Source organism: Lineus longissimus, chromosome 4, assembly GCF_910592395.1.
Source record: "Lineus longissimus chromosome 4, tnLinLong1.2, whole genome shotgun sequence".
Classification (NCBI taxonomy): Eukaryota; Metazoa; Nemertea; class Pilidiophora; order Heteronemertea; family Lineidae; genus Lineus; species Lineus longissimus.
The window spans coordinates 24,426,246-24,448,513 of record NC_088311.1 but is presented as its reverse complement, the minus strand read 5'-3'; the positions used below and the strand labels follow the sequence as shown (position 1 = coordinate 24,448,513).

The 22,268-nt window shown below is 41.3% G+C and overlaps 3 protein-coding genes and 1 long non-coding RNA gene across 4 annotated transcripts; 2 read left to right on the top strand and 2 right to left on the bottom strand.

Moving 5' to 3' along the window:
* Window position 1: 1 nt before the first annotated feature.
* Window positions 2-1,221, bottom strand: LOC135486480 (uncharacterized). The gene is made up of 3 exons (XR_010446710.1): window positions 956-1,221; window positions 395-478; window positions 2-147 (listed from the first exon to the last, which is right to left on the bottom strand). It is a non-coding gene; the product is annotated as an uncharacterized LOC135486480 (long non-coding RNA).
* Window positions 1,222-2,060: 839 nt separating this feature from the next.
* Window positions 2,061-6,334, top strand: LOC135487210 (acid sphingomyelinase-like phosphodiesterase 3b). Its single transcript, XM_064770702.1, has 6 exons — window positions 2,061-2,424; window positions 2,567-2,783; window positions 3,239-3,489; window positions 3,723-3,886; window positions 4,181-4,361; window positions 4,636-6,334. The coding sequence occupies exons 1-6, from the start codon at window positions 2,328-2,330 to the stop codon at window positions 5,328-5,330; spliced, it is 1,605 nt and encodes a 534-aa protein (XP_064626772.1). The 5' UTR covers window positions 2,061-2,327; the 3' UTR covers window positions 5,331-6,334.
* A 981-nt stretch (window positions 6,335-7,315) lies between these two features.
* On the top strand, window positions 7,316-11,970 carry LOC135487226 (acid sphingomyelinase-like phosphodiesterase 3b). The gene is made up of 6 exons (XM_064770725.1): window positions 7,316-7,464; window positions 7,857-8,085; window positions 8,306-8,547; window positions 8,798-8,961; window positions 9,409-9,589; window positions 9,937-11,970. The coding sequence occupies exons 1-6, from the start codon at window positions 7,383-7,385 to the stop codon at window positions 10,629-10,631; spliced, it is 1,593 nt and encodes a 530-aa protein (XP_064626795.1). The 5' UTR covers window positions 7,316-7,382; the 3' UTR covers window positions 10,632-11,970.
* Window positions 11,971-14,476: 2,506 nt separating this feature from the next.
* LOC135487030 (ornithine decarboxylase-like) lies at window positions 14,477-21,774 on the bottom strand. Its single transcript, XM_064770296.1, has 11 exons — window positions 21,617-21,774; window positions 20,667-20,803; window positions 20,257-20,440; window positions 19,833-19,929; window positions 19,388-19,464; window positions 18,866-19,038; window positions 18,488-18,622; window positions 18,124-18,289; window positions 17,066-17,243; window positions 16,434-16,779; window positions 14,477-16,151 (listed from the first exon to the last, which is right to left on the bottom strand). Exons 3-11 carry the CDS (start codon window positions 20,359-20,361, stop codon window positions 15,986-15,988), a joined length of 1,443 nt encoding a protein of 480 aa, XP_064626366.1. The 5' UTR covers window positions 20,362-20,440; window positions 20,667-20,803; window positions 21,617-21,774; the 3' UTR covers window positions 14,477-15,985.
* Window positions 21,775-22,268: the final 494 nt, after the last annotated feature.

The following is a 22,268-nucleotide window of genomic DNA, read 5'->3' as shown; positions in this document are numbered from 1 at the left end:
GCGATGTCAGCGACAAGAGCGCGCCTCCTGGTCCAATGCAGGGTCCCCAGGCAGCTGTTGATGTCTTGAGTTGGTTATCGTGTACATTGAAACACCAGTCACCTCCCCTGAGATACCCGGATGGGCAGCCGAGCATAGTGGAGCTATCTTAAAAAGATAAATTGAATCTTTAAAGCGGGCTTTAGGCAGGGGCATGGTTGGCCAGATTAGGCTTCAGAAAGTGGCCGATAGCTGACTCCACTAGGCCTGTTTCACATCAAAATGGGTACTATTCCAGCTCATAAACATTGCACCTTGCCTCATAAGCCTTAAAATCTTATTGAATGATATGCAGTGCGAATGTTGCATGCGACAAGGTATGTTACTTCTAAACAGCACTGTACGATTCACTCACCTGCGACATGAATGCACTTCCCATTGTTCATACAGCGAGAGGCGTCACTTGCACATCGGACGGAAAATCCGCAGTGGACGGCAGCTGCAAAAGACCTTGACAAGAGTTACAGCGGGATGGTCGCGTTACCGGGGTGGTCGCCGACCGGGGTTCCACTGTACGTCTTACCGTTTATTGTTTGAATTAGATTTTGTGATGATAAATGACAAATATTGTGTGAAACTTCCACAAGGTTTTGTTGACTTGGTGATAAGGTTGTGGCTTTGTTGTTTCCGCAGGCACAAGCGGGGGCATATGTAGGGAAACTGCATTTGTGGTCGATAGGAACCCGAATCTAAGTGCCGTGTCGTGAAGAAAAGTAAAAGCAATAAACGGAAACGCTTATAGAACTAGGAACGGTCCGCTCAAAATACGCTATTGGCGGGAGAAACATTTTGAACCATTATTAAAACTGCTCTTGGCTTCTGGACGTTCAACGGCCCTGCACACCAGGGCCGGAAAGCGAACTGATTTCGTCTGTTACTATTCTAACTTTTGAAACGGGCTAAGGTTTACACTTACATTGCATTGAGAGAAGAAATACGAAGTGCAGAACTATGTTCTGTGCGATCCCCATTTCTAAATGAGAGAAACGTTTGTACAGAGATATATCTAAAATGTCATTTTCTTGAAGCCAAAACGAAATGAATCTGAGTCCTATTCCTTCCTTGACTTTTTCAGAATATCATGCCGTTGTTTTCCTTTTTTTTCAAATTCCAAAATAAGAAACAACACAAGATGATGCAAATTACGAGTGACTTTTGGACGCGCGTCCGAAAACTCCGTCATGTCATGTTCCCGATCTGGAGTTGATAGCAGAGAGATAAACAAACCATTTATCATTCAGTCGATATCGATCTTTGTCACAATATCACGACCATAAATTTGCATCTCGTACACCACAACTACATATCGAATGAGGCCCAATCATCCCCATTTCCGAGTTGAACTAGAATCGCCGTTCCGATGGTCTTTGGTGACACGGTTGTATTTGCTTCTCGGCCATTTTTAGGACGAATAGTGCCCCCGGATATTGTCGCGCCTAAGAAACGACAGGGCGCGTTCCGCCCTGACATCATCCTGACCTTGATGGTAGTCGTCTAAATCTCCGGGATCGCATTGTCGGGCTCTGTTATCGCACTGAGGGAGCGGTCAGCCCCAGGACGACTGTCATCCGCTGGTCCGACCTAGGCCCACATAGGTACAGTAATATAGACCCGCACTGAATCCGGCGATTGTAAGGCGGATAGATATCAGCAGCCACATCTTGGAGCGGGCAACAATCACTATTGAAAGTATCCTTGCCTTTTCGGTGCGAACAGTAGAGCAGTTTACTTTCTGACAAGTGCGACCGAAACGCCCTGCCCTTCATAAATCTTGAGGAAAACCTGCGCTTTAGAAGTGAAGTAAGATGGCAACATTTAGATCGCAAACCTCGACAACGAACGTCTACTCTAAAGTAGCCTACAACTTTGCATAAATGTCAACAAGGCCCTAACCTGGCGCTGAAAGCGAAAAGGATAATGTGTCCGCGTGGTCGCAGTGGCGGCAAAATTCAAATTACCCGCGCTTAAAATTGCGCATGCGTACTCATGCATTTCTCGGTACGTTCAATGAGTAGCACGCCATGAAAATTTATCAGAAAAGAAAAATTATTTTTGTGCAAAATTTATTCCTAAAAATCACCTTGATATACGATATATTGTCAACTCCTGGAGTTGGTTGATGAGAAAAGAGATGATGGGTCCAATTAATGTGGTCTTGTGCCGAGAGAAGCATGACTTTTAGTGATTTCTAAATCCTTTTGGTTGTGTAAAAAAGTGCAAAAAATCTTTGACTGCTGGTCAGCCTGTTCAGTGAAGTTGAGTCAGTCTCAATCAATATCTAGTGAAAGATGAAACATCTCATGCATATGACACTAGTGACTGTGGTATTTGCCGTACTGCCACTGACTTATACATCTCTTGCGAGTGAAACTGAAAGCGATATAGGTAAGGTCTCTTCTACAACGCCAATGGCGCCCGTGAAAACATGTCATGACATGTGAAAATTGAAATCGAATGGCATGGAATTCACTTTCTTATCAGAAAAGGACACTTTATACTTGTATTGATAGAAGCTCATATTTTTCAGGGCATTTTTGGCAGATATCAGATATCCATCTTGACCTCGACTACAGCACGGATGGCGATCCAGAAAATAGTTGTCATAAAGATATATTTCCTAAAAACCTCACCAAACTTGGTGAGTTTGGTTACCCGACCTGCAGTTCCCCATGGATTCTGGTTCAGGGTGCCGTAGATGCAATGAAAACAATCAAGGCAAAACCTGATTTCGTCCTGTGGACCGGGTAAGCAGTACATGGAGCTCAGAAGAAGATCATGAGATAATATTATGATGACCATTTTATTGTTGTTAGTTACTTACTGTGAATGTGTCAAACTATTTGGAAAATTCTGATAAAGTGATATATGTAACTTAGCTACTCAAGTAGCTGTCATGAATGTGAGTGGACACATTATGTTTTTTCTAATAATGGAAGATTTTCACTGTACCAACAAAAAAAACCTTGTAAGAGTAATTTGCTTGGCAATACACTTTTCGTCTAAGTTAGTCGAAGCTTTTTGATTGGCATAGCCTCCTAAACACACTTACAAATATTTCTCACAATGGGTGATATGAATAAAGACTAGCAAATGCTTTTACTTCAATTTTGTACAGAAAGGCCTGGTGTAAATGTACATGGAGTTTTAGATAAAAGCATTTGCTAGTCTTTATTCATATCACCCAATGTCTTTGTTTTAGTGATACCTCTCCAAAACTTCCAAAGGAGCAACTCTCACAGAAAAAGATTCTAGATTTGATACAGAGAGTGACCGTCCTCTTAAACACAACATTCCCTGGAATCTATCTCTTTCCCGTCCTTGGAAATCATGATGTTTATCCTGTCCATCAAATGCCCCCTAGTAGCAAGAGCACATACTATGAAAGCGTACTCAAAGATGGGAAGTGGACATCACTCTTATCAGAGAAGGAGCAGGAAACATTTGTAAAAGGTAAAAAATAAGGGGGGTACACTACTAATCTTGTATTAATGATCTAATGTCAGCGATGTTTGTTACTTCAACTGGTTGTTATTTTCATTTTTGCTAAATTATTCGCGGAATCTGCAAAATATAGGAAGTTTATGGCAGCCGCCTGCACAATCAATATGAATTATGTACCGTACATACTCTGGTGACCTCAACTCTTGTTACCTCAGAGTCCTCATAGTCTGGTCTTTTTTCAGGTGGCTACTACAGCAGAATGATCAAACCAGGCCTGACTGTTGCAGTACTCAACACCAATCTGTACTATTACAGAAATGAATTGACCAAGGATCTGAATGACCCAGCGGCACAGTTTGACTGGCTGAGAAAGCTCTTGCAGGCAGAGAAGAGTGTTTCTCACTCAGTAAGTTTACTAGCTTACATGTAGACACAATTTCGCACACTTTTCATGGTCATTATATTTGTCAAATTTGAAAGTTTCTTTGGAAGAGCATGTTTTTTGTCATTGTTCAGGAAGCTTTCTGGTACTGGTGCGTCTTGATTTACGTGTCTTGGTTTGTCATTTGAAGCATTAGTTGTTGACAAGTTGAGGTATGTTAGCTAACACAGCCACAGGAGGGTTGGCTGTTTCAATCTTATCATGTCCCTCATGAGATCCGCTCAAGGAAATGTACACAAACTTCATTCTAAACTTCAGGTTTTGGTAGTTGGCCATGTTCCACCTGGGTCATCAGAACTACTTAGCTCCATCAACTGGTTCTATCCCAAGTTCAACGAGAACTACTTGAAAGTTCTCAAGGATTATTCATCAACAGTTAAGGCGCAGATCTTTGCTCACGAACATGAAGACACTTATAGGTTGCTCACAAGTGATAAAGGTACGTTCTGAGACACGTTTTATTGGATTATAGAAATTTTACATGTATGTTTTCAAAGAATAAAGAAATTCCTGTTCTAGAGGGAATCCCTCATCGAATACATGATGCTGTCACTGTCAATGCTACCTGATAACAACTAGCTTCAACCGAGGAACATTTTTCATGATGGGCTAACAAATCCAGGGTAGATTATAAAATAATGTCATCAAGGATTAAAACCCCTGACCTGTCAACCATTTCACATTTTCTCCTAATACATGTATTTTACTTCTAGGGTCCATTTTTGGCAGTGCCTTTATCCAGTCATCTGTAACTCCTTTCATGGGGATGGAGAAGGCTGTGAATCCAAGTATCCGCTTGTATGAGTATGACCGCGACTCGGGGAAAATCATCGACTTCTGCGAGTATTTTCTCGACTTCATGCAGGCTAATAAACTGAAGAAAGCAGAATGGAAGCTGCGTTACCAAGCGACGAAAGAATATGGAATACCTGACCTTTCGTTTGATTCGTTAAGAAAACTGACTGACTCGTTTAGTGATGATAAGAGTGAAAATTTCAAGAAATATTTTGCGAATTTAGACAGTGGGTATTTGAAGGCGACTTGTGATGCAGATTGTAAGAAGTTACAGTTGTGTGCAATAGAACATGTAGGTTATTCCAGTTATAATGCCTGTCTTTCCAAGGAGGAGAAACTCACAATAGATCCAAACACTGTGGAAACTTCCCTAGATGTAAATAGTACAATTACTGACCCGAGTTATAATTTTTCATCACATCCGCCCGTCAATAGTGCAAAATCGCATCATCATCACCCTATGCCTATTTATATCTTTTATATCTTGGCGACGTTATCCGCACTAGCAATTGTCTTCTTCATGGCAAGCGCCATTATCTGTTTGAGAAGGAAACGTGAGCCAAGATATGTTAGGGTGGTGAGTTTGGCTGATATGTCTGCTGGGTATCAATGAGGTGTTCATGTCAAAAGTTTAAAGTCCCAAAAAGCCTTTGGAGAGAAACATACAAGTTTAGATACAATAATTTTGCGTCCGGCCCATGTGTTGTCCTCCTTCGTTGGTGTGATTGAGGATATCTGGGACTATAAACATAGAAATAAGCTGGTTACTTCATCATAAGTCAAAGTGGCTATATAAATCCTGAACCTGTGTTTTTAGAAGACTTTCATTCTGTGTTGTGGCATTTGAGCAGAGTTGCACAGATCTCAGAGTCTTGCAGGTTCAGTCTTCTCAGGAGTTTGTGGAGGTGGCAGAGATGCTTCGTAATGAAGCCTACCACTTTCACTTGGACAAGGGTAGAAATTAAAATAAATAAATATCGACTCTTTGTAGAGGTTATTAGTGAAAGAGTGAATGCCTTTCTAGGTAACTTTAAACCCAATGGATCTTTGTATGTTACAAGTGATACAAAGTGATAATACATGTGTAAAGTGGAAAAATGTGTGCTATTGTCAGATAAACCTTAACGTGTGAGAAAATCAGAATGTTTACTGTGATATTGTTTGTACAGTATTCTTTGAATATTTATGTAACTGAAATAATTTATCATTTATCATTTCATTCACTTGTTCTGAATATTGAAAGATGCTAGCATACATGGAGCTGATTTAGCTTGTCTTCTAAGTCAGTATCTGAGCCGTGGCTATTCTGAGATGAAATTAGCCAGTGACACTGTATTTTTTGGAACAACACATGTATGCAGTTGCTCTGTCACTAGGAACCTGCAGGTTAAGTTTCACGAATGAATAACCTAGCAATGACAGGCCAGCTCAGTGAGTTGGGAAACTGATTCTCAAGGCCAGTGTGCGTCTATACATTGTACATGTAGTTTTCTTATACGGGTCATGTAGTTGGAAACTGGCAGAGCCAGAAAATGATTTTGGTTTTGAATTTCATTTGTAACTCTCTTCTCTGTTTAAAATTGTATTAGAAAATACGAGTATAGATAATATATTGATATTGATATTGTATAAATGCTTGTTTCTTTGCTCTCTTCCTACAGTATTCTGGCGTGTATTGCAGGACTCAACATATTGAATTCTAAGCAAGCCGTCAACATCCCACACCATGTCCTGGTCTTTGAGGAGCTCACTATCAATACTCCTCTGATGCTACCAATCACTATTTAATGCTTCATGGTCCATGTCCATTGGCATTAGATTAGTTTACATAATACCCCCTGTGTGGGAACCTCAGCCCTTTTGCGTGAAAGCCAGCAGTGTTAACCACTAGGCTACGAGGCTCCTCAAAAGTCACTGCCAGGCCGAATCAGACCTGGCTGCTCCACGTGTTGACAACATGGTGAGAGAGATGAGACAGTCACAGCCAGGCCGCATCAGTCCTGGCTGCTCAACCGTGTTGTCAACATGGTGAGAGAGATGAGACAGTCACAGCCAGGCCGAATCAGTCCTGGTTGCTCTGCCAAGTTGTTAACATGGTGAGAGAGATGAGACAGTCACAGCCAGGCCGAATCAGTCCTGGCTGCTCTGCCAAGTTGTCAACATGGTGAGAGAGATGAGACAGTCACAGCCAGGCCGAATCAGTCCTGGTTGCTCCACCGTGTTGACAACATGGTGAGAGAGATGAGACAGTCACAGCCAGGCCGAATCAGTCCTGGCTACTCCACCGTGTTGATGTGGGCCCCACATGCATGTGACACATGCCAGTGAGCCCACATCTGCCCACTTGGTCCCCATATGAAACCAACATGCAAAATGTGCCTATATTTGCCTATACGTAACCCATATGGGACCCATACATGGTATGTGGAGATGGACATAGGCAGAGTCGTAGTGACCACGCCCCCTTGATGCTACACGTGCTTTTGTTTACAAAACAATCTCTAGCATTTGGAGGCAGGAAGAAATATTGACCTCACTACCAGTACACTTATTTGTGTATATTAAACCAAAATTGAATACGAATAAGGGAACCTTGGGTCAGGTAAACTAGATGAAGAAGAATCATGTTTTCTGGCTAAAAACATAAATTTCCCATGATTAGAAAATGATTTCGGAGATGTTCTTGCTACATTTTGTAGCTTCAATTATAGGTTCTCACACTGGACATGTCTCAGCTACTGATTTTGGTAAGGAATTGATCTCCACCAGGTTTTCAAGAATCTCCATCCATTCCAACATCCCGACAAACATTAACATGTCCATGACTAGGGGCCTACATCAGCATAATAATGTAGGCCTATAGTATATGTCTAGTCTATGAATGATGACTGATGTAGCGATTGTAGGCTAGGCCTACTGTAGGGGCGGGGGGGGGCTTCATCTCTTACCCCTTGGCATTGGTCCCCAACCCCAGCATGCACAGGATTGACAGTGACCGAAGGGCCCTAACTCAACTGCAGAATAGCCGGGACAGTAGTAGCTCAGTACATTATGTACACTCTGTCCCTCTGTACATTATGTACACATTCCTATCATTTAGCACAGAGTATTCTGCAGTTGCTCCACTTTCTCATTACAGGAATGTTCTGGCAGATCACTGATTTGCACCATGACCCAAAGTACAGTATCCATGGTAACAGGTATAACAACTGCCACCAGCAGGGTGTATCAGCTGATGGAACAAAGCCTGAAGATTGGCCCGGGATGTTTGGTGACCCAAGATGTGAAGCACCGTGGTCCTTGGTAGAGTCCACCATTGCAGCCATGAAAGAAATTCATCCAAGCCCAGATTTTGTTTTGTGGACTGGGTAAGATTATTCTTAGGTTTCAAACTCAGAAAGTGACTGAAATGTTAGGAATTCGAAAGATGTTTATACATGAAATTAATCTTCAAGTAAAAATAATTGTTAACTTGACATCCTCCCTGAAAGAACTATCAGGTAGATGAGTGGTGGTAGGTCTATTTAAATCTCCCTGAGTTTGGTTTTCAGCTTTTTCATCCTCCTAAATTCTTTTGCTGACTTGCAGGGGGATGGGACCTGTGACCTACCAAGTTGCTCAAAGTCAATTGACTGCAGACATCAAAGCAGCTACCGACCTACTTACCGTAACATTCAATGAAACCTACGTCATCCCTGTCCTAGGCAACGATGATATTGCTCCTTCAAGCCAAATGCCTCCATTAGATGGAGCATACTACCAAGACATCTTGAAAAATGGTGGCTGGGGCAAGATACTCCCATCAGATGCCCAGACGACTTTTGGAAAAGGTAAAGAACATAATTTGTGTGTGCCATTTTGCCGAAAGCATAAACTCTCCATAAATGCTGCAGCATATTTTGCTTGTGTCAAGCTGTTGAGTATCTCATTAGTGTTCAACTTGTAGCTCCATGCAAACACTGCCCTTGTTGGTAATGTGCTGGGCCTCAAGCAAAAACCAGTCTGAAGGTCTAAACAGGTAGGAGTGAAAAAACCCTGAACCTCCCTGCAGGATGGACACTAACTCTCTCTATGTTTCAGGTGGTTACTACAGTTTGATGATCAAGCCTGGCCTCTCCTTAGTTGTCCTCAATACTAATCTCTACTACACATTGAATCACTTAACCAAGCAGATGAGAGATCCAGCGGGGATGTTGGCTTGGTTGAGGCAATATTTAGAACAACAGAGACACATCAAGCATAAGGTAAGAAATAGTTTCAAATCTACATCGTAGTCATTCAGATACCTTGCACCAAAGAGTCCTAGATTAATTCTTATAATTTGGGCGCAAACAAAATTTGCTTATTGATTGATTGATTGATTGATTGATTGATTGATTGATTGATTCAGCTCTGGAACTTTGACCACCTACTACAGTGGTCAAGCTCCCCTCACAAGTTCATGCATTGATGTTGGCATGAACTTGACCATGCACTTTTCACTTATAGTGGTGATCAGTTGTGGCTGCTTGTGACTTTGGCATAAAATCATGTGCTCACAGTACTCGAGCCGTCCTTCAGAAAGTGAAAATTGTGATGCGGACATTGTCATTATATCATTGATTAGTCTTTTCGCCAATGAATCAGGCAAGGATTATGGGAACATAATCATACCTTCTAGGCCAGCACTCACATTCTCCTGTATATTACAGGTGATTCTTGCCGGCCATGTTCCTCCAGGAGCTCACGAGGGCACAGCCAACACCTTCCATATGTATCCACAGTTCAACCAGGATTATGTGGACATCGTGAGATCGTATTCTGATGTAATAGGAGCACAGATATTTGCACATGAACGCAATGATACTCTAAGATTATTTCTTGGACTAGATGGTAAGAGCAATATAGTGCACTGAATCAGTGAATGGGTCTCCATCCGTTGTGCCAAAGTTTAAAAGAGAATTGCTGTTAGCCTTGACCCCGTTCCTCCTGAGCTGTTCTCTCAACTTGGGTCCGTATCTTCCTAGCCTCTCGTTCTGTCGATCGTTGCCTTGTGGTCTTTGGCCTGCCTGGACGTCGTCTGCCTTGCGGATTCCACCTACGTGCTCTCCTTGTGATGCTGTTCCTAGGCTTTCTCAGGGTGTGGTCGTACCAGTTCCACTTCTTCCACATTTAGACAGTGTAGTTTTAAGTAAACGTTTCACTACCTCCCCATATCTAACATTTTTGTTATCTTACAGGTAAACCAATAAATGTAGGAATCCTAGCTCCTTCAGTAAGTCCATACGCCTACCCAAAAAACCAGGAGAACACCAAGGCCAACCCGGGAATACGCCTCGTCAAATATGATCGGGACAATGGAAACATCTTGGATATCTTTCAATACTACTTAGACCTCAACACAGCAAACAAAGCCAAGAAAGCAGACTGGAAGTTGGAGTACCAGTTTACAAAAGCGATGGTGGTGAAAGACTTAAAGCCAGTGTCAATGCATGAACTCTTGATAAGACTGTCCAAAGACATTGGGTTAGAATCTTTCCATAAGTTGTACTCATGGAACCGAATTTCTTCGAAGCAAGATACAAGTTGTGTGGGAGTTTGTCGTAAAGTTTACCTGTGTGCTGTGAAACACTTAGATATTGCTAGTTATGATGTATGTATGGGGGACATGTCCCCGCGGAATGAGACGAGTACCCCGGCGACTGGGACGGATGCGCCAACCCATCCCATTACGAACTCATCTGATAGTGAACCCTTTTACCCATCCCATCCATACCACCAAGGCACCATACCGAAGAGTGTCATCTATCTTGTCATGGCCATCGGCTTAATGTTACTTGTTGCCTTTCTCGCTGTCACCGTTTATTTACACAAGAGGCGAAAACTTTACCCTAAGGTTTCATATCATAGAATTCCAAAGTATGATTACGATTAAGATACCTATCCCCTAAATGTCATATCATAGAGTGAAATGTTGTTATAAGTGAGGAATTTATTGACGAACATAAGAGTTTCTTTAAAATGAACTGTGATATTGCATATATGTACAAAATATTCACTTCAACTCCTTTTGTAAATAGTTACAAATAATATTTATTTCTTTTATGTGGTTCAAGTAAAGGTTAGGTTTTTATGGACCTATCCAGCTATTTATATAAAAGGGCATGCATGTATACTGAAACAAGAAAGACTTTGTTGCTACTATAGTTTGCGGTTTTGTAAATTTGCATCTTTGGTGAAGTATTAATCACTGTATATCAGTTGAATATTAGTTTTACTTGTCGCTAATTTCTTCATTCTTGGAGAATTGTCATAAAATTTGGTGTTTATTTATGTTGCCTGTTATGTTTAACTTTCAGTACTCGCATTTTGAATGCTTTGTTTTAATGTACCTTTTAAAGGTCTTTAAAGCTCTATTTATTATCACTTACTGTTTACTTTGCATTTCGGTCAAATTGTATTATCAAGTCTGGTTTGAGGATCTAGATTATAACTGTCCTAAGACTAAAGTTTATCGGTGTAACCAGGACATTTGTTGTATATTCAGCCATTTTTCAAATTTTCACAAAAACAACTGATAAATGTTGAGAATTTTTCTTGAAATCAATGATATCAGCAGTTCATTAGAAGCAGAATTCATTACCCTATACCTCCTGATCTGCTTCAAGTAGCATTCTGTACATGATCAGTCATTCTAGAAATGAACCCCACTCAGCTGATGGCAGAGCACCGTGCATCCTGAACTTGAGCACAACACTCCCCTTTATGACAAAGACTGCAAGAAGTGCAGCATACGACTGACTCTGGTATTCAAACATATGCCTTGTTTACATAATTAAGTAACATTTATATTCATTGAAAGTAAATTGATGTACATGTAGATGTAATATCCTTTTGTATCCTGCAGCTTATGAATAATAGGCTGCACCTGTATTGGATGAATGACCAGAACATGACCTTGTCCAACTTTCAAATATACCTTGGCGACCTCTCCAGGGTCAAGTATATCGTTTCAATTTTTCAAATATAACATAAATATTACTTTGGATAAAATGCTGGTACTAATGACTAATCATTATTGTTAAAGTCACCATGAAACATATCATTGTATATACTGTCTAGACGCTATCTAGCAGATTAATGTTCATGATCTTGCTGAAATATTTCTATTTCACTTCATCATAGTTATAGAATTATAGGAATACTACTGCCAATGCCATGTCACTTATACCCACCTGATATTATCATCATTAAAGTATAATTGTAGAAATAAATTATCTCTTTTTGTTGGTCTTTCAGACAGGTGTAGTCAGGAGCCATTCTCTCGCAAACCATGTCTTACAACATGACACCACCCCTCACATTTGTGACTCGCTCTACCAAAACTAGGCGCTTGTCGCATCTGAACTTCACAGGTTGATACGGACTTGTTGTTCATTTCCCTATTGTAGACCTTTTGTGAAATGTGACCAAATCAGTTTGTAATAGATTTCACAAAAGGTCTACAATAGGGAAATGAACAACAAGTCCGTATCAACCTGTCGAGTTCAGATGCGACAAGCGCCTAGTTTTGGTAGAGCGAGTCACATATTCAAGTGAAATGCTGTTAAGGTAGGACCTAGTGTCACTTGGTTGTGCAGCATATTGTCTCAGTGTGCCATCACTTCCAACCTGGCATTGTCGGTCGGCAGTGATTTGCTGATGTGATGTGATCTCAGATTAAGCCAACTTCTGATCCCACAATCGCGTCACGTCCGTGATAGCTGAGGACCGTATTGGACTCCAATGTGGTCACAGGTTGTACCATCACAGTCAGTTAGACTTAGGCACAATCACATTTGTTCTGAAGACAATTAGACTCCGATTGTGCCAGACCTCCTTGATTATCAATGAGCTCCGCTGGCAAATAAGAGAACGAGAGCCATAACCACAGTTGGTCAGCGAGCGGGTGCCACTAGTGGTCTAACCTGTTACCATAAGGTACCACAGGTTGTGCTAAAGTGGCCATTGCCTTCATGAGTCAGCACGTTACAGACTACTAGTGGTCTACCAATTCAACCCCTTATAAGCCTCCAGTGGGCTTCGGATTCTTGCTGCCTGGATAGGTTGCTCTTCACCAAGTACATCTTGTCCTTGTCATAGAATAGTTTACATGTCTTGGTTTACATGTACACATGCATTACCACACTTCGCCCTCATATACAGAGAACAGATTATTCTGTACTTTGAGACACCCTGAATAGGGAGCTCTTCATCTAGTGCAGCGCGTCCTTGGGGGAAGAGAGAAAACCTGAATAGAGAGCTCTCATCCAGTGCAGAGCGTCCTTGGATGAAGACAACTTACTGCAGTCTTGATGACACCCTGAGTACGGAGCTCTTCATCCAGACAAGCTTGTCCTTGGTCGACAGTCTGGTGTCTTTTGAGACAACCTGAATAGAGAGCTCTTCATCCAGTACGGCGCGTCCTTGGTGGAAGACAACATACTGGGGTCTTGAAGACACCCTGAATAATGAGCTCTTCATCCAGACAAGCTTGTCCTTGTCGACAGTCTGGTGTCTTTTGAGACACCCTGAATAGGGAGCTCTCATCCAGACCAGCGTGTCCTTGGATGACAGCCTGCTGTCTTTTGAGACAACCTGAATAGGGAGCTCTTCATCCAGTACAGCGCGTTTTTGGTTGAAAACAACATACTGCAGTCTTGAAGACACTCTGAATAAGTACAGTGTGTCCTTGTCGGAGGACAGTCGACTTGGTTTTTGTCCTCAGCAGTGGTGTTAGTTTACCTTGTTTCAGGATCAGGAAGTTTGGCTGTAAATAATAGCACAACCTGAGACAACATTGTTTCGCCGTATATCGTCCTCCACAATCTTGTGATTATGCATTATGTGGAGGATGAGAAGTCTGATGGATTGGATTACACAACCGGAGGCAACAAATGGCAGTGACATTTCAGCCTTAGCCAGCATGTGGCTGTGCCATTGAGGTTCATTGATAAGATCAAATTGACAGTGATGACACAACCCAACCACAGCTGTGTAATTGTCTTGTCATAGTCTGATCGACTTCAGTGGTATATATGGCCTACATTGGAAAATTGTTGTGGTGTTTTATCTCCTTCAATAACATGATCGTGACCTAGAAATTTGATCCACTCTCATTGCTGGGGTTGTTTTTGAGTCAGTATTGTCAAACGTCCCATTTCTGCACTTGGTCAGAATCAGACACCCAATTGACAACGCATGCTTCAAATACTGTCCAGGTGAGGTCAGTTGTTGTTAGTAATGTCTTCCTGGCCAAGCTAATTGTGACAACACAAGCAGACTAGACAGGAAATTAAAGTTAATCTACTTGATACCCTGGTGTCCTACTGAAGCCAGGATACAAGATGACTGCACCAAACAGAATCCAGAAGAGCCCCGACATCATAATCCAGCCATAGGTTAGCATGTCTGCCATTGAGAGTTGATGAAATGTATGTAGAGGGCCTTGCTAAATCCACATGTCAACAGTGGGACATTTGGGGCCATCCGTGGATTTTCCGAGTTGAGTGTAGTCTGCAGACTGAGTCCATCTGGAGTCCTTGCCTACCATGAGGCCATGTAGTACACCTGACCTACACAGTCACAATATATCTGCATTCAACACGAAGGGGTGCCTGTCAACAAGGCTGGTTCCTGAAGACAGGACTAGTGGTTTAGTTCCCTTGCAAAGTCCATTTTAATAATCATGATAAACAATACAAGACTTTTTAAACCAGAAATGACAACTCAACATCAACGACTTAATAGATTAGCAATATATTTATGACTGACAAGATAAACAAGAATACAGCAAGACTCCGATGGTAAAGCCGATTGATTACCTGAAGAGAGGATGACCAAAACCAGAAACCACAAATATAAAGCCTCAGTACCCAGGCCACCAATCTGCACTTTTTAGGGTCTGCAATGATTATTACGGACTTAAAACGTTTGATGTTTATATTTTTGCCATTCACAAAAATTAATGAAAAAAAAATTTGAACTTAAAAAATTTTTTTTTGGTAATTTTAATTTTCATTGGACTACATGTATTCGTGAAATCTGTGAAAGTAAAAAATTTGCAAAGCTTTAATAATTTACAGAATTGGTAGCTTGGAAAAAAGATATGATAAATGCATAACTGACTTACATATTTAACCATAACCATCAACGCACAAACAAAGCAATTACGTATGATGTTATACCTCATAACCACTATTACTTAAAATAAATATCGTAATTTGTTTTGGAGAACAAACTAGTGATGTGATGTCATCTAACAAGACCACGACAGGTTACACTTAAAGGGAACTATAGGCAGGAGCAGAGGGGCTAATCTGGCCATCTTCAGGCGACTAATATACACAGAAAGGGCCCTAGGTCATGTCAGATTCAGCACGAAATATATATTCCTCATACAAGCATGAATCATTTCAAAGTACTGTGAGATGTGAGAGACCCCTGTTGGCGATTTCGTATAACTTTATCTTGCCTGCCTAGCTGCTACCTATATTGTCCGTTTAAAAAATCAGTCTGTCATCTATTTTAAAGCAAGTTCGGTGGGTTTAGGTCTTTGATCGCTCAAAAGCAAAGTACCAAATATCATACATGCATGTCAAAAGACAGGAGAGAGAACACACCACATGAGCTTCAAGGTATCTTTGAGACAGAACTGAAAGTTGAATGATGTGAGCAAGAAAGGCAGTCATTTCTGTATACAATTTGAAAATATTTGTTGTGAATTTTCATTCAATCTTCCAAATGGTTGGTCCCAATTAAAAACTGAATGCAAGGAGAGGGGTTAACATGATCTTTGGTACATTCTCTTTGAATTGGCTTTGGGTTCTAGTGCCCAAGAAAATATCACTCTATGGTTTTGCTGAAGAATGTATTACAGAAATACACACAAATATCATCAAAGAATTACAAGCGTAACAAGGCAAAAAATACACAAAAAATTCTAAATAAGACTGTGGTGCAACTTTCTAGTGCTTAACAATAGTCCTAGGCCCGGTTACTCAATTGTTAGTGACCCCTAAGTTTTAATGGCCGTTACTCAACTGCCCTTAATCCCTATAACTCAGTGGTGACATAGTGGCAGCTATGCCTTATGGAGCAAAGGTGGTGGCATGCTAAGATGATGGTGGTTTAACGACCACCAAACCACTGTTAGCAGATAGTGCAGGTCTGCAAAACAAGGCCCAGAAACTGTTGCTAATACCAGAAAATTACAGCACATTAACGGATATATATTGAAGGTGAAACATGCTAATGCCCAATGCCTACACCAACTGGAAGCAGCTCCTTGAAATAGAACTCCTTGGATGGCGATCCATACTTGAAAGCAGACGGCGATCCATACTGGGTCTTCTTGGTCTCCTCCTGACGACAGCTGGTCACATGATGTGGGTACGGAAGAACGGGAAGGTATTTCCTGGATGAGAATATAAAATATGGGAGACTAAAATTGTTTAAAATCCCCCTCCAGCTCATAAGGTTGAATGAGATCCACTTTCATTTTGAGGCCCACACGACTTTGATTGGAAGCTAGAGCTGAACTGTGATAAACAAAGTCACGATTTAGATAAGGAAGAGAAAGAGAGGGCTGTTGGGTTAACAATGGCAGCCCTGTAACATTAATGATGAGATTTTATTTGCAGGTAAGATAAAAACGTATAGTCAACTAATAACATCAGGTTATTTGAAAGATACTCACAGCATTTCCTCTCTGATGACATAGTGGCCAGTTGGCTTGCTCATGCCATTGAAACAGGAAGCAGCAGCCATAGTGTAAGCCCCCATATTCTCAAACACGATCCAGTCGCCGACCTCAAGCTCCGGGAGCAGGGAATGGTTGCTGATGCAATCGATGCCATCACATGTCGGACCCCAGATGCTGCTCGAGTATTCGTGCTCGCAGCTCCTGTCATTCATGAGGGTGGGCGTGACGGAGGCGTGGTCAAACATGAGACAGTTGAAGGAACCGTACACGCCATCATTCACGTAATACATGAACGCTGGCTCTTCATTCTTGGAGGGTGGAAGAGAGTTGCAGACTGCATCTGAATTGGAAGATTTAAACACCACATATAAAGCAAAGGTATTAGTTGTCTTTGTATTGCAATTTAATCCTCTTCTAATCATAATAGCCAGCCAATTCATATCATGCCTTGCCACATACAAATGATTGAAACGCCCATTGGTTGATAACCTTGCAAGTGGAGGATAAAGACAGACCAAACACAGCGAAGCCTGGATACATTTTTTTTTTCATGCATGCTGCTGTTTGATTCAAACACGAAGGCCAAAAGATATAAGATCACCAACTCCTTCAGCAAATTTGCATACCTTCATCATCAGGGTCCTTGAGGTCTTGATTGTCCCTGGACACAGTCCTCTTGGAGATGACATTCACAGCCAGGGTACAGGCTGAGGCGATGTAGTAGCGACCAGGTTCGGCGATGATCCTGATACCACTTTCAGGCGGGAAGGACTGGTCAAGGGATGTATTAATGCCCTCGCATATCTGGAGGCAAGACAATGGTTAGAAATGACTTGACAGCCGGGATTCAGGATGAGGGGATGTTATAATGACGCGGTTCTGCGAAGATGGATATGGAGATGGGGAGAATAACAATTGATTTTATTAGTATTATATTCAAGCACACATGCATGTGCTTTATTACCAAGTATTAGCATCCAGGCCCAAGAATTGCATCAGCTTATTGAAATCATCACCAAATTCTGGTACGTGGAAACTGGAGCAATTTGGACAGTTTTGTCTGCTTTCCACAGCAACATTAAATTTAATAATGCAGCCTGCAGCCATTATGAAAAAAACTGAATGCAGATGTGAAAGTGAAGTAATCACCCACTACATCTGATGGTATCTAGTCTATAATGAATAATTATATAGTTGAACAGGAAATTCCCAAACCTGCATTAATAGGCTCTAATATATGCTAACAAAAGGCAGGCTCATCCTGTTATTTCATATTTCAGAATATTATTAGAATGTTTTAATACCGGTATGCAAATGTAATAAATGTTTAAAAGTTTTGTTATAATATGGTACACTTGTTTACTTAAGTGTCATCTGTAAATAGTCCGTTATCAACAATGGAAGTGCTTATAACCTGACTTTACACTTTAGCTCCAATCTGAACTGAAACTCTTCAGTCGAACCACAGCATTTCTGACCAGCACCCATACACCTGGATCCAACATAATCAGCAAGGCAAGTTAGACAACGAGATTAGGCTACAGTCTCACACAGACTTCGGGGTTGGATTGAGGGACATCTTGACCGCTAGCAGGTCAACTGAACCACAGGACCACAGCATGTTCCCCATACTGAAATGATAAACTTTAGCAGACAGATGCCACTCCTTACAGCGATCACTCACCTCTTTGAATGAGACTGGACCAAGGTTATCACCCGGGTATCCTCCTCCAATGTCGAGCATTTCCATACTGAAGCCGAGGTTGACAGCGGTATCAAACACTTCCCTGGCCAGCCTGATAGCGGCGGGGAACGCTTCTGGTTCCATACAACCACTGCCCACGTGGAAACTGAAACAAATGAATAGGTTCGACTGAGATTAAAGTATTTCATTCTGTGAAATTAATGACCACCAAATAAAAGAATTCGCAGCCATCACAAACAAAGAGTGATAAGTTACCAGGTCATTACAAGGTCTAAAACCTTGGCCTTCTGGAGAAGTTTATCTCTATACTCGATCCTCAGTCACCCCTGTAATGCTAACTAACCTGATGCCCATGACGTTAAGGTCCAACTCCTTGGCCTTCTTCAGAAGTTTCAGAGCATGGTTGGGATGACATCCAAATTTACAACCGAGCTGGCACTGCGACTTGAACTCTCCAGGCAGAATGCGAAGGACAAGCCTGCAAAAGAGAAGAATCGAAAATAGATACTTTGGTGTTTTTTCTGTATACACAAAAATCACCAACAACCACCATTAACAATCAAACTCACCAAACACAAAAAGCATATGCTGCAATGGAGAACTCTTCTGACATCAATGTGGATTTGATCAGACTCAGAGACGGGCAAAACCTTTTTAGATATTTCAGTTCTTCTATTAAACTGCTTGTAAAATATCATACCTTCTCTTACAAGTGACTTACTTTGCATTAGGATAGCAGTTCTTGACTTTGTGGAGTTCGTCCATATTGTCGAAGGTCATCATGGCAACACCATTTCGGGCTGCAAATTGAATGTGCGACTGTTGCTTGCAGGGGTTTGCATAGATGATGCGATCAGGACTCACGCCGAGGTCAAGAACTTTCTTGATCTCACCCTGTTAAAACGTAGAACAAATTCAAGGTAAGCCAAAAATATCAGGGAACAACATCTTGCAATGAAACTAAATTCTCCCATCATTTCAGACAGAAAGACACAAACAAGGAGAAACATTGAAGGATAATGACTTTGAAGCATCTCTAACCGTACACAATATGTATGTTCACCTCCTGAAGGGAACATACATTGCATAGGCACAAAACTTGCCACCTGTCTGGAGAGCGGCCAATGTCTGCATGAAAAACCTGTTCTTTCGGACCCTAGGGGACATTTGCCCCCTTCTCCTCTAGCTATATGTACGACCCCACAAAAATATCGGTGAAAAATCGAAGGCTGCAAAGATTTACCTTGCTAGCACAGTCAAAGTTTGTACCGATGTTGGCGAGGATCTGGACCACTGCAGTATCATCATTGCACTTGACCGCTACAAGGGAACAAGTGATAAAGATCAGCCAGGTATGGTGCACATTGGTTGCGCAACTCTGTCATGGCTGCACCAACCTCACACCAAGCACGTGGACCTCAGACCTAACATGGTCTCTTGAACACACCAAAATGGTCATTGGTTAGTCTCAAGGAAGGGGTGGATAACAAAATTCATGATGATTCCCTATGGTCTGACTTGACAATGACAATCAAGAGGATTGTAAAGGAGGCATAGGCCTTGCCAGCCACCTCACAGCTTCCTGCCACCCGTCCTCAGACCACCATGTAACTTAATGATTAATGAAACTTGTTTATTTGCTTTAATTGCAATTTGAGTGAATTGCCATAAGACAAGGACAAGCTTACCGTAAAACGGTTCAACGCGGGGTAGGAGTTTGAGCCAGTTCTGGTGTTTCTTGATCATGTCACCAATGTCACAATAGTAGAAGGCATCGTCTTTCGACTAAAACAAAAACATATGTTAATCTAATGTAGACAAATGACCCGGGCTTCCGACAAGTTTTTCAAAATTGCACAAATGCTCTGTTGAATGATGGAGATTGCCAAATTCTACACAAGTGCACTCCCAAACATTTACCACCCCTGAAAAGATTTCTGGATATGAAAGGAGGAGTTGAACCTATGGTTGCTAAATTTTTGTGATTTGTTAAAAAAAATTATCAGAAAGTTCTTTAGGTTTTTCCAATCAATCAAATATTTTTTCGGGAATCAAGGTAATTCACTGTGAACGCCCCTGAAATTTGCATTTTAAAGACCAACATGCACATACCTCTTCCATCCTGGTGTTGGCCTCGTTGGCCATGACCTTTGGCAGGATCGTTCCCGACTTGATGACATCGACCATCATCCTGTCGCCAATATGCACGGAATCCATAGCAATGAGATTTAACGAGTTAATGAAGGAATGATAAGGAAAATGGGAAACTAACCAATGCTACGAAATACGCAGTAGTCTGAAAGTGAAAGAAAACAGTGAGAAGTATTTTGATAAATAGTGGATGGTTTACAAAAACATGCCACAGAATGAAAATAAGCCGTCCTCTATTCATGATTTCGAATGCAATAAAAGATAACTTGATGAATGGGCGTTGCTTGCATGTAAAAAAATAATATCGTGGCCAAACTGTTTGCGTGGTACTTCCACTGACCCCTTCGAATTTTATAAAACATGGTACTTACATGGCCAGTTGATACACTTGTTCTTTTAGCAAATATCAGCTGGGCTCCCACGGTAGGTCTTGGTTGAAGTCCAAAACGGGCCTCTGCTGGCAGGAGTCCTCTATGAGTTTCAATTTATCTTGCTGTACAAGACAAACCTTGAGAAAAGAATTTAAAGTTGTAGATGAGAAACGACTCGAGATAAAAGTGCCTCAGGGGAATCAAAAACCAAAAGTGGGCACACAACCAGAAACTGTGTGTAATTAGTGTAATTGACCTTTTGGAAGAAGTTTGTTTGGTTACTGACCAGTCAATGTGTTTCGCCTGGAACAAACAGTCACTGTGACTATGGCATTGTCCAAATTCTCTGAATTTTCTTTTTCGAAAAGGCCTATTGAGAGCCCTGGCCATATTTAACCGCTATGGCTTGCTTAAGTCTCAGTCTCCACAGAAGGTGGCGAGCACAAAAATTGTAACCTTTCACTATCGATGCCAAATTTACTTGGATACGAGACATTTTTCTTGCTCATCAAGAGAAATATGACAACAAGAGAACAGTTTGTGGTTTTGTCGCATTTCTCACCCTCACTATGTTAAGGTTATGTTTACCACATTGATTGGCCAGATTAGGAGGGTGCACTAGGGGCCATATGATATAATATCGGCATTGCTCCAGTTGCCTGTCTTTATTCGAGGTAGCACATCGGCTCGTCAATGTACAGCGTAGCAGATCAAGGCTAGGTAGTAGAGGTCGAATGTATTTCATGTATCATGTATCATGTATCATGTCATGCATGTCATGTATTTGAATTTGAATTTGTATGTAGAGGGGTGTAGTCCATAGACGTAGTGTATCATTCATGGACTGTGTGGTGTCACAATCATGTGTATGAAGCATGCAAGAGTATCAGGTCATTCAGGACGGTAGGACATACATCCCAACTTGACATTTATTACTGAGTTGATCTTACCTGTTCTGAAGGATCCCACCCGCAGGAACGACTAAAGCTGATCGGCGAAATTTTGCCAGATTAGTGGCAACAAATAGAAAATAGTCGTTGCACCGGCAATACTGTAACGAGGAACAGCAAGGGTACTGCAAGATATGAGCCGAAATACTCTTTGGACTATTCTGTATGCCTCCGAGAATACAATATCAACATTTCTGTAAATACCAACTAAATCTATCCAAAATGTGAAAACAGCCTTCAAGTTTGTAAATAAGATATAAATCCAATTTAATAGTCTAACTTCCACGATACATATAAAGGATTGCCTTACTATTTCTGGCGAACTATATTTTCAACTTAAATTAGCGGAAGAATACAAATTTAAGAAAATAGAACCAATTAATTGTATATAGGGTGGCCCAGAAAAAGGAAACTAACATTATCAACCTCCTTCTCAGGGTTTTCAAAAGTGGCTTACGGGGCTATTAATATCATTCATTCTTTTAGAAATACTGAAAGATTTGAACTTTTCTCCGACTTTTCAAGTGAACTATTATCCCCTCAGGTGGAAACAATTCTCACTTCAGCTGTTTAGGTGGAAACTGTTAATTCAGTAGGGGTAATTCAGTTAATTCTCAGGCATCCTGGCCCAAGAGGTTTTCAATATACTCCG

Excerpts from the sequence above, each read along its gene's own strand:
- LOC135487210 (XM_064770702.1), top strand. The coding sequence starts at position 2,328 with ATGAAACATCTCATGCATATGACACTAGTGACTGTGGTATTTGCCGTA. Across the intron at positions 2,425-2,566 it reads TGAAACTGAAAGCGATATAG|GGCATTTTTGGCAGATATCA; the intron begins GTAAGGTCTCTT and ends CATATTTTTCAG. Across the intron at positions 2,784-3,238 it reads GATTTCGTCCTGTGGACCGG|TGATACCTCTCCAAAACTTC; the intron begins GTAAGCAGTACA and ends TCTTTGTTTTAG.
- LOC135487226 (XM_064770725.1), top strand. The coding sequence starts at position 7,383 with ATGATTTCGGAGATGTTCTTGCTACATTTTGTAGCTTCAATTATAGGT. Across the intron at positions 8,086-8,305 it reads GATTTTGTTTTGTGGACTGG|GGGGATGGGACCTGTGACCT; the intron begins GTAAGATTATTC and ends GCTGACTTGCAG. Across the intron at positions 9,590-9,936 it reads ATTATTTCTTGGACTAGATG|GTAAACCAATAAATGTAGGA; the intron begins GTAAGAGCAATA and ends GTTATCTTACAG.
- LOC135487030 (XM_064770296.1), bottom strand. The coding sequence starts at position 20,361 with ATGGATTCCGTGCATATTGGCGACAGGATGATGGTCGATGTCATCAAG. Across the intron at positions 19,930-20,256 it reads CCAACACCAGGATGGAAGAG|TCGAAAGACGATGCCTTCTA; the intron begins GTATGTGCATGT and ends TTTTTGTTTTAG. Across the intron at positions 19,039-19,387 it reads ACTTTGACTGTGCTAGCAAG|GGTGAGATCAAGAAAGTTCT; the intron begins GTAAATCTTTGC and ends ACGTTTTAACAG.